At 48.2% G+C, this 10,663-nt stretch overlaps 1 protein-coding gene across 4 annotated transcripts; it reads right to left on the reverse strand.

Moving 5' to 3' along the window:
• Positions 1–333: 333 nt before the first annotated feature.
• On the reverse strand, positions 334–10,661 carry MTHFR (methylenetetrahydrofolate reductase). Of its 4 annotated transcripts, none has more exons than XM_027443023.3 (12): positions 10,537–10,661; positions 8,074–8,505; positions 6,730–6,968; positions 6,496–6,606; positions 6,122–6,315; positions 5,394–5,644; positions 4,595–4,729; positions 4,127–4,307; positions 3,540–3,722; positions 2,049–2,150; positions 1,700–1,819; positions 334–1,208 (listed from the first exon to the last, which is right to left on the reverse strand). In XM_027443023.3, exons 2-12 carry the CDS (start codon positions 8,313–8,315, stop codon positions 1,011–1,013), a joined length of 1,956 nt encoding a protein of 651 aa, XP_027298824.1. In that variant the 5' UTR covers positions 8,316–8,505; positions 10,537–10,661; the 3' UTR covers positions 334–1,010. The 4 variants fall into 4 exon arrangements, with proteins under 4 accessions (XP_027298824.1, XP_027298826.1, XP_027298825.1 ...); XM_027443025.3 differs by having other exon boundaries at positions 8,074–8,325; positions 10,537–10,651; XM_027443024.3 differs by having other exon boundaries at positions 8,074–8,502; positions 10,537–10,646.
• Between the last annotated feature and the right edge of the window lie 2 nt (positions 10,662–10,663).

A 10,663-nucleotide genomic window follows, 5' to 3' on the forward strand; every position in this document is an offset into this window, starting at 1 on the left:
CAATGTTGTGAGGCCTAAGGCTACTAGCGTCATTAGGTCAAGGAAGATTAGGTTGTTTTTCCATACTGGTACTGGAGGACTACAGCTCCTGTGGCCTTGCAGAACTGAGCCAGAGGCTATAGCTGGTTGCGTTCGCTGAATTTTAAGATTTAAGTTTTCTTTGCTCTACCAGAGCTTTGTCCGTACTTTGTTTAGGGCATGTTGAAAATGGAAGCAGAATAGGCCCAGGTCCAATTGTTCTCTTAAAAGTTTCCCTTGTACTAGTGTGATTAGTTTGCAAACAACATTATTCTTTGGACTGCTTACAAGAATCTAGTCTAGTGCAAGAGACAGTTGTATTCATGTAGTTTATTACACTTGAAATAATGTGATTCCTATTTGGTCTCATCCAGAATTGAAATTCATATATTCCTATTAAAAAACAGGAACTGTAGTAGAGGCAAGTAGAAAAGTGGGAAAATTTGAACCGTTTTTCTGGAGTGAGCACAAAAGAGATATTGTCAGTTATGATGCAGTATATCTTCGGAGTGTAATATAAAAGCAGCTTGGGCTTCTTTGAAGGGCTGGTAATCACTGAAATATTTTCCTTGCATAGGCACTGCTGACAGGAGTGTTTCTGCCCCCAAGGCAGTGTATCTGGGATGAAAATGTTAACCAGAAACCCACTAAGTTTTGCCACATTGGTGCACTGGAGTTCTCCTATGCTATAATCAACATAGCTGTGATTAGCACCTTTCCATCCTGCAGAACTAGCCTTCAAGCTCAGGCTGGATCCTCACCTCATAAGTTCAGAGGGTTCTGGCTGCTGTTCAGTGAGAGGAGGTCAAGGAATATTTGTGTTGGGGATAGAAGAACATGTAGTGTGGGTATATATCTGCAAGCTTGCCTGGCTCTGAGCAGAGGTGCTCACTGGGTTTAGGAGTGCATGGTCCACCATCCTAACAGGAGCTGCTGTTTGGCTCCCTGCAGTCAGTGAATGGATGGAAGAAATAAGGTAGGCATTACGATTTTCACTGCTGAGTTGGAGAGTTCAAGAGCTCAAAAGTATCATCCACAACCTGCCAGAGGCAGTTCTCAAGTGGGAAGTCATTGTCCACCAGGTTGACCAAGTAATAGTTGTCATGGATGTACTGGATGATCATGCGAGAGGGTGACTCCTCTTCGTAGAGCTTGGCCCACTGCTCAATCCACAGAGCAAAGGCCTCATCCTGCCAAGGAAAGAGAGATGTTTTATTCTACCTCACTTGGGAAAAACTGCATCACACATGCCCGGCAAGCCTGGGGCTGGTTTCTTCTCAGTAAAAAGGGCAAGAGCTGAGCAAGGAGCATCCTGCTTTCCTGTCAGTGGGAGGTGCCCCAAGCATAACTGTTCAGAGCTGAAATGAAGCACGCTTGCAGTAAAATGGCTCAATACTGCCCCTGTGCGTGTAAGAGGGGAGGGAGAGCTACTGCTCAGAGCACTGGGGACTACTACAGCAACAATGTACTCCCCAGCCCCTGGGTACAGTTTCTGTGAAAAGTTCTCACTGGAGCAAAGCTCCACATGCCCCGAGGGAGCAGGAGGAATGATATCTAGACCACAGCAAGCTAATGTCACAACAGTCCTCAATTGCAGTAAGTGTTATAGACTGAAAATAAGCCAGACACTCTGAATTTCCAGGGTATCGCAACAACATATCCAGCAGCAGGAAGGACTCACCTTCCAGGAGAGGAAGCTTACAGGATCCACTACAGTCGGCTGGATGATCTCTCTGCCTGGGAAGATGCCCCAGGTGACAGCATTGGGTTGTAGATCAGGAGCATTGGTGATATTCTGGCCCTGCAAAGAAAATAAAGCCTTTGAAGCAGCTGCTGGAGGAGGGATTGAGTGAGTCAGCAAGTACATTTATCCTGTCCTTGTTAAGAGATCAGATGGCTGCTTTGGGTCACAGCTGACTTGTTTCACTTCCCCCTGCCCTTCATGTTGCACTTTGTTCCTGGGGATGTCTGTATCTTTGCTATTTGCCTCTCTCCTAAGGTGGTGAAAGTATCCTGTAACAGCAGCCTACCTTGACATTGACAATGTGGTAGTTGACCCGCGACTCGTATTTCTTCAGAACTTTGAGCAGTGCCGTGACAATCTCATTGGAGGTGAAGAACTCTAGGTAGGCCTGTGGGGATGTGGAAGAGGAAAGAGTAAGAGCCTTAATTCAGGGCAGAGCTGGGACACATAGAGGCAACCAAAAGAATGGTTGTAGACCGTGCTGCTTAGAAACCAGGCAGCTTAAGACTTGCACGTCCATTTCAGAAACATGCACTACAAAGGAGACTTGAGCAAAGGGCAAACCAAATTAGTAAGAGTTGGGAGGAAAAATAAAAAAAGGAGAACAGAGGTAACAGCCCAAGAGCAGCCAGTTCAGGAAAGCTACAAGCTTCTTGTTCTGCACGCGTGTGAGCAGACAGGCTGGGATATGCTTTAGGCACTGTAACAATAACTGGTGGGCCTGGAAAGCAGCCTGTGCCAGAGTGCTTGGAAGAGGCCTGAGCTGGACTTCTGTTCTGTGTGGTCCCCCATGAACGGCAGTGTCTGGCCAAGGCAACCCAGTCTAGCAGGAGCAGAAGTCTGGGGTCTCAGCTGGGCTCTCCAACACACCCTCTCCTTTGTCCTGTCTCATCTTTTGTCCAGTCCTCCCTGCGAGTTTATCCAATCTAATTCTGTAGTTGCCCTATCTACTGCTGTTCTGTGCTTGGCTGCTCTCAACAACTGCTTCCCCTCCCCCCATTTCCTGGCTATTGTGTGAGATGATGGATTTCCCCTCACCTCAGGGGAATCTTTTTTTTTTTTTTTGGAAACATAACTGCATTTACCATCTGCTCATTTCATGGTTTCAGCAATTTGAATCCCTTTTGAACAGAGCTGCTTTGTTTCCTACTATGGGCCACTTGCCTGGCATTTACCTTGACACAGGAGATTCCTATCACAGCCATTAGCGGCAAGGCTGTAGGGCCTGAAAATGCATGACAGTAGGAGGCAGACAAGGGAGATAAGACTACCTGCAGGCCAGAGAAGTAACCTAGCAGCTGTCTGAACAGCACAGCAGTAGTGCTGTGGTAGGGGCAATTGGTGGAAAACTCTGCCTTAGAGAAGGACAGATGGAAAAGTTAAATACCCTGTTACTACCATGAGAAGCTGGATGGTAGAGATACGACCTCATTGATTTCTATTATTTGAAAAAAAATGATTGCTTCCTGCATCACTGAACCAAATCAGCTGCAGTGTGCAGGCATATTTTTATCTAAAACTTCATAGCTCTGCTCTGGAAAAGTAGTTACCACCAATTACTTGCTAACAGTAAAAACAATAAATTATTTTAAGTGGGAGAAAACACCACTTAGTAAGCTACAGAGTTGACATAATCTGTCTCAAGTCACCAAAGGAGCTTTGCATTGCCTCAGCAAGAAGACATTGGGATAAAGAACCAGCAAAGGTATTATTTGGGTGAAAGCCTAGGACCTCCCTATAGAACTGAAACCAAACCTAGCCCAGAATAGTGCAGTACCTTTTGGAAGACATAACCTCCGCTAGGTCCCCAGCCTACAATGGGATCAGTGGATGGTTTCCCATTGATGTTTGGCTGAGAGTTGATGGTCAGAATTCCTCGTCTGTTCACCTTCTCCAGCTGCTCCTTCAGAAGGTTGGTTTCAGTAGCAAGAGGGTCATCATTCCAAGGCATACATGTAACCTACCGTGAGGAGAGAGGATGGCTCAATATGTGCAACAATCCCTTTTGTTTAGCAGCTGGGCACTGAAGGAATTCAGAAGTGCCCTAGTGGTCTTGAACACTTCTGCCTGAGGACAGAATCCCCATGTTTGTTTCAAGGGGCAGGTTATTCTCAACTTTAAGAATGATTTCCATAGTCAGTGCAGACCTGTCTGTCTTGTCCTACTGTGCCCTTTTATGTTGAGCCCTAACTCTGGCTCCTGGATTGCCTGCCTGTGGTAAAGGTATGAACTTTAGCCCCCTTCTCAGCAAGTCCTTTTAGGTAGAAAAGTGCCAATTCTTGTTTAGAAGAACAATGTGATACCAGGAACAAGAGGAAGTAAGTTCTGTTGTCTGTGCCACGTTGGCGCTGGGTCATCACTCACCTTGTGTCCATTCTTGTTGGGCTCTCCACTGATGTAACACGTGAAAACCTCAAAAACGCTTTCCTCACACGTCAGTTCTTCTCCCCACATCTTCAGAAGCTCCTCCCGGGGAGACTTGCTCTTCAGGTAGAAGAGATAATAGTCCTTCAGCTCCCCAAAGGCTGGAGAGGAGGAATTACCCCTGTAAGCAGAACAGATGAAAGATTAAGAGGCCACTTAGGAAGATGCACCAATGTGGTGATGCAGGAACACAGCCACCCAGGAAGAGAAGCAGCCACCTACAGACCAGAAGCCTCAACATCTTGATGCCGTTCTCTTCACCTCATTCAAATCCAAGCAACTGGGGACTGCTTTGTTAAGAAAACATCTCATCTGCCAGGCCCAAAGCGTGCCTAGGACACCAACTACAAGGACCAACTGTTCAGTACCACACCTCTACCTCCCTGCCATTATAGACTAACAGCTTACCATCGGCCGTTAGGGAAATCATCCCATTCTTGAGTTCGATAGATGTAGCTCTTTGGCCTGGAGGCCCAGAAGATTGGCCGAACATCCTCAACTCTTCTCTTGGGGTGAGCGCTGACTGCCCAGGGCAGAGGCCGCCTGCACAGAAAAAATGGAAGCTGAAGATCTGTTGATTGTCCTGGAGAATTGGCCCATGGAGAGAGCAAAGAACAGGGGATGAGAAGAATTCTATTTGTCAAAAAGTAGAATAAACCTCTTCTTGCTTTATGCAAAATCTTTTCCCACTCAGTTCCCTCACAGATGCTGGGTAGGTGTCTGTTAAACGCAGAACTAACACCTGAGATAGGATGAGGTAAGGGAAAAGCACTGTATAGAGCTATTTTTAACAAGAAAAGTTAACCCTTTTCTTTTCCTTTCTCTTGCCTGTGGACTCAGAGAACCCATTCCCTATCTCAGCTGTAGAGCACCCAGAAATCCACAGTGGAAGCTTACAAAGCACCTAGCCTTCAGGAGGAGTATTGGGAGTCTTTAAAAAGAATGTTTTTTCCAAGTGGCAGCCCTTAAAGTTTAGGTTTTAAAGTTCCAGAACAGGCTACTTTAAAGCCACATGATCAAAATTCTTCTGTCAGCTGCCTGCTCTATTCTCCCAGCTTTTGTCAGAGACCTGCAGGAAGGGTGAATTTCCAAATGCAGAAAGATACTTGAAAACAGCAGAAAAGAGATGCCAACCCACCCACCGCTTGTGCCTTCAGCAGATGGAATGTGTAAGATGAACTAAAAGAAGCCAGCATACTCAGCTCACCTGGGGTCCTCCTTCCAAAGGCCGAGACGCTTAAGGACTTCAGTAGTAGCCACTTCCCGATTGAGGGTGTAAAAATGGAGCCCATGCACCATGCCACTGTCCAGCAGCTCCCGGCACATGGACACTGCCAGCTCTACCCCATAGTTCCGGATAGCCGCATCGTTATCCTTGATGGGTTCGATCACATCTTTGATTTCTTGAGGCACTTCCAGCTTGGAGAGCTTCACCAGCTGGCGCAGGGAGTGGTAACCCTGGATGAGGATACAGAGGATTTCAGTCTTTCCACACCCTTTTCTGATGTCCCAGTAACAAAGGTATTTCATCTCAATTGTGTAGCAGGAGACTTCAAATTGGGGCTTCTGGATTTTGTGCTCCCAGGGCCTCATCCCTGAGATGGTAACACAGCCTGGTTATGTCAACTGAGGTTATTGTTGAGGTTACTTCTTCACATTTCTCTGCTCAGTGCCTGAGCCCAGCATGCTGATAACTAACAACTCAAGAATAGTAGGCCGTTGTCCTTTATATCCCTCTTTACTATATGGACACAGAAAACCTTTTAAGCTTATGCCCACAACTTTAATTTGGCAAACCACCTACAGATCTATCACATTTAGAACCCTCACTTCCCGGAAAGTTTTGAAGGGTATTTACAGACCTCTCTTAGGCCCTGACCCCAAAAACACCTAACGTTCTTATTGCCTCCCCAAGCCAGAATTATTAGATTTAACCTGTATGGGGAAGATGCCAGGAATAATGGGGCAGGTGATGCCAATGGCTTGACAGTCCTTCATGAACTTGATAAAGGTTTCTGAGCGGAAAAAAAGCTGCGTAATGATGAAGTCTGCCCCAGCAAGAACTTTCTCCTTGAGGTGCTTCAGGTCTGATTCATAGCTCTCTGCTTCAGGATGGCCCTTTGGGTAGCCTTTGGAAGAGGGGAAGAAAAAAAAAAAAGCCAAACCCTGATGGTCAAGACAATGCAATAGAAATTAAAAGTAGCCAATGTGATTGTGCTGTCATTTACACCCCAGGTCCAGAGAAGGACTGCTGGGCTGATATCCCCATCTCAGACCCTACCTCACACTCTGCAATGGAAGATATATACCTGCCACACAGATGTCAAAATAATCGTCAAATTCATTGCGAATGTGCTTAACCAAGTCCACAGCATAGTTGAATCCATCTACTTCTTCCTCCCATTCCTCACCAGCAGGATCTGGAAAGAAAATAAACCCAGTTCCTCCAGCTGTTATTTCTTCATTTTACCCAGAAGTTGAATGCAGCAGCAACACAACCTCAGCACTATGCATTTTAAGTGCTCTAGAACAAAAGGATTCACCTCCACGCAATGCCATGATGTTCTTCAACCCCAGCCGCTTGGCCTTCTGCAGATGGCCTGTGATGTCATCCTTGGTCTGGTTGCAGCATGTCATGTGCAGGATGGTCTCCAGGCCGCAGTAGTTGACTGCAGTGTTGGCAATAATCATGGAAGACGTTTCCTTGTCAGACCCTGGGTCCCCTGCAGGATGCCATGTCACATCAATGAAGAGCGGACCACCTGCTCCCATGCGGTCAAACCTGTGGATTTTAGAGGTGTGTTACCTTACCAGGTAAGCAGACTCCCTTCTTTATGCCAGGGATATCTTGCTCACTGCTGGAATGCCATCAACAAGCAGAGAAAGCTTGGATGACAGCAGTAGGAGAGACAAAGAAAAGTGTTGAGCCAAGAGTTTATTCACATTGGCCACTTGCTAAGGATAGGCATCATTTAACACTGTATGAGGAAGGGCTTTGAAACTCTTGAAGAAACAAGCTGAGTTGTCTCTGTAGAATAAATTTCCTCTCAGCATGCTCTGTTAGACTGATAAATCTGATAGACATTCCTTTTGAGATGGAAGGCTATGCCAGAACCTTCTGTTCCCAGCTGTAACTCATACAGGCCACAAATATGGAAAGATGGACCAGATCTCTGTGTTCCCAAGCGTGCCTAATGGAAAAGACAAAGGCACCCCTAGCTTGTTGCCCCCCTACCTTGTTGCTCTCCTGTTCCAGGCCAGAACACAAGCTTCTGTTTAAAGTAGACCTGGCAGTGGCACACAGCAGTAACAGAAAGAATTACAAAACTTCTCCTCCAGGTTGAGTATATGGTGGCTCCTGGGGCTTAGGCTCCAGGAGAACCTTTAGTGCTGGTGGAAACTATCACCGTTCATTTAGTATGTAGATGGGGACACCAGTCTCAGACTAAAACTGTAGTCCTTAGTAATACAGAGGCACAAACCACAGCAGCTGGATGATTGTGAAAGCAATCTTTCTAGAGACTTGCACACACTGTCCATAAAATAGTATTTTCTGTTTTAAATAGGTACTTGTCTGCTCTGTTGTGCCCTAGTACTTTGTTTGAGCATGACAGTGGCCGTGTCCCATCTTCAGAGCTTGTGAGAGGAGGGAGAACAGTCTGGCACCCTCAATAACCCCGCTACGACACTTAACTCTTCAGGGCCTCCAAGGAAGATAAGTTACCTGGTGTCCATTACCCTCCTCAGCAGGAAAGCACAGCCCCATTACCTGCTTCGTCACCTGAAAGGGGAGACAGAGCACGGGGCAGAGCCTGCCTCATTAGCTTTTTCCCAGCCCTCCACCAAAGACACTTCATCTGTCCCCTCTCCCACCCCGCAGCCCTCACCTGGAGATGAGATTGACCGCAGCATTGGCTGTGCGTGGAGGAAAGAACTCCAAGGAGAACCACCTGTCTCCAGAGTCCTGCCGGCGGCGCATCTTCTCCCGCAGTCGCTCATGACGCTCGGCATCGAGCACGGGGGTGGAGCAGCGCGAGCTGTCCTTGGAGCTCTCGCTCCCGCTGCTGCTGCCGCCATCGGACTTGGAGCTGGAGCTGGCACTGCAGGTATGCTGGGTCTCATTGACCATGGTGAGCTCTCTGGAGGAGGGGAACACAAGGAGCACGGTGTGTATAAGGCAGGATAGATCTCTGCTAGGAGTTAGCGCTGGGGTGGGCAGTAGATGGCAGCAGGTAAAAGGAAGGTTATGCCAAGACCATCGTTAATCATCAATCGGCTTCTTTTGCTAGCCCTCTCTGTAAGCTGCAGTGGGGGTTCTGCTGAAAACACAAAATGAAAACAATCAATTTAGAGCATGCTGGAAGGAAATAAACAGAGCAGTTAACTTCGTGCCACCCTGATGCACCTCTTCTGTGCCTGCTGGGTCAGATTTGGTTCTCAGAACAATCAGGTCAACATCACTTTTGTCCTGGCTACACCTTAACAAGCCACGATGCCCACGTGCATCAGTTGAGGTCATCTTTGATCTTGTGGTCTTGGGCTGGACATGCCAGCAGACTTTTTCAGCTGCTCCTTGGACTGTATCCATCTTCACAAAATCCCATCTGTTTGCTCCCAAAAGTCGGTGTTTCTTTACAATAAGGGCAAGTGCTCACGTGGCAGGTAGACAAGAATGCACAAACTATTCCTCCGTCAGGAAAAAAAGAAGAATACAGTCTGGAACAGGGCATCCTGACAAATCCTATCTTTTGTTTTGTCTTTATGAGCAGCCTGTTGCATTTCTAAGCTTTAGTCATTCTCCACTAGACACATCTTTTCCACAGGCATTTGTCACCGCACACACTCAGCTATTTCCTTCACGAGGAACGTGAGCACGTTCCTTTCCTCACTGATTGTGGCTGCTTGGAAACAAGGTCAACAGAGACCACTGCTTTCTTCTCTGCCTTGTGAAACGATCAGCTGTACTTGTTTGGCTTTACAGAAAGGAAAACAGCACTGCAAGTACAAGTGGGTCTAGGACACCCAACTCCATTTAGCTCCCTGGGCCATAACTGCTTGATATTTGCTCCCAGAAGTGTTTCACCCGATGCCTTGAAAATGAGGTAGTGATTACAGCTAATTAGATAAGAGCTGCCATAAAGTTTGGATCCGCATTGTTTGCTTATCCAAGTCAAAGCTTAGATTTGTTATGTAATGACAGCCTGCTGTTTCCCAGTGACATCGGAGGCTATTTTGGAGGAAATTGTTGCACAATCTAATGCACATTTTGTCCTTACAGGAACTCTGAGGGTCTGGGTCATCCAAGCAGACTTTGAACTTTTTTTCTACTGTTTACACTAAGCTGGCAACCAAGCAAAAACCCTTTGGGAGAAAGTCTACTTTTACCACCTGGGGACCTCTCCAGCTGGCAGGAGATCAGAGAAAGGAGTGCAGGGTTCCTGGGGCCAAGAGAAACCTGGAGTCTCAAATCTCTTGTGTACCAACACAGCAGGTCACAATAAAACCAGCAGCTACCGACAGCTCCAAAAGCAACCTCTGGCACACTGTTAACAACCTGCCCACAAGCTCTTTCAAAATAAACACGCCTGGCACCCACGTGGCACTAATCTGGGGAATTATCTCAAAGCACACGGTGGCGATCAAGCTAGCGGGTCAGAACTGAGAGGAACAAGCTACAACCCCTCAGGTAAATCAAAGACCTTGGTTCTGCTACTTGCAATGCAGCACGCAGGAAGGTTTGCTCAGTAAGGTTTGCTCAGTAAGGTTTGCTCAGTAACGCCTCTACGCAGCAAGGCTTTCTCTGGAGGAAATCTCCTTATCTCGACAGCAATCTAGAACCACAAAGACAATAGAAACGCTTAAAGCGTTATCTACAAGCAGCCTTGGGAACAGCGCATCAGGGACCTGCTCGGAGAAACTCACAGCTGTCGTAAAGAGAAAAAAAACCCTCAGTAAGCAGCAAAGGCAGTCGTAGCACACACAAGACGGGGGGAAACGCCAGCAGCTGGGGGGCAGCGCTCCCCAGTGACCCCTCTGCCACGGGCTGGGCTCGGGGCAGGGATCTGCGGCGCAGCACGGCTCCACCAGCCGCGTTTACCCCATCCCCGTGGCACCCCTTTACCTCCCCTCAGGACATTTCCCACCCTACAGCCCGGAGCTGACCCCCCCCAGAGCTCCGCAGCGCCTGCGGGGGCCCCACGCGCGCAAACCCGCAGGGCTCCGAGGCACCGAGCCGTGCGTGGGGGCAGCCCTAAAGCTGCTGAGCCCGGCGGGACGCCCCCTAAAAGGGCAGCACGGCCCCTATAGGGGCGGAACGAGCTGGCCCCCCCCGTCCCCAGGGCCCCGCTCACCTGGCGGCGGGGCCGGGCGCTGCGGCCCCATCCCGCGGCGCTTTAAGCGGGGCCGGCGGTCACGTGCTGCCCGGCGCTTTCCCTTACCCAACATGGCGCCGCGGCTTCACTTCGCTCCCCTCCCTTT

The sequence above is a fragment of the Anas platyrhynchos genome, chromosome 22, assembly GCF_047663525.1.
Source record: "Anas platyrhynchos isolate ZD024472 breed Pekin duck chromosome 22, IASCAAS_PekinDuck_T2T, whole genome shotgun sequence".
Classification (NCBI taxonomy): Eukaryota; Metazoa; Chordata; class Aves; order Anseriformes; family Anatidae; genus Anas; species Anas platyrhynchos.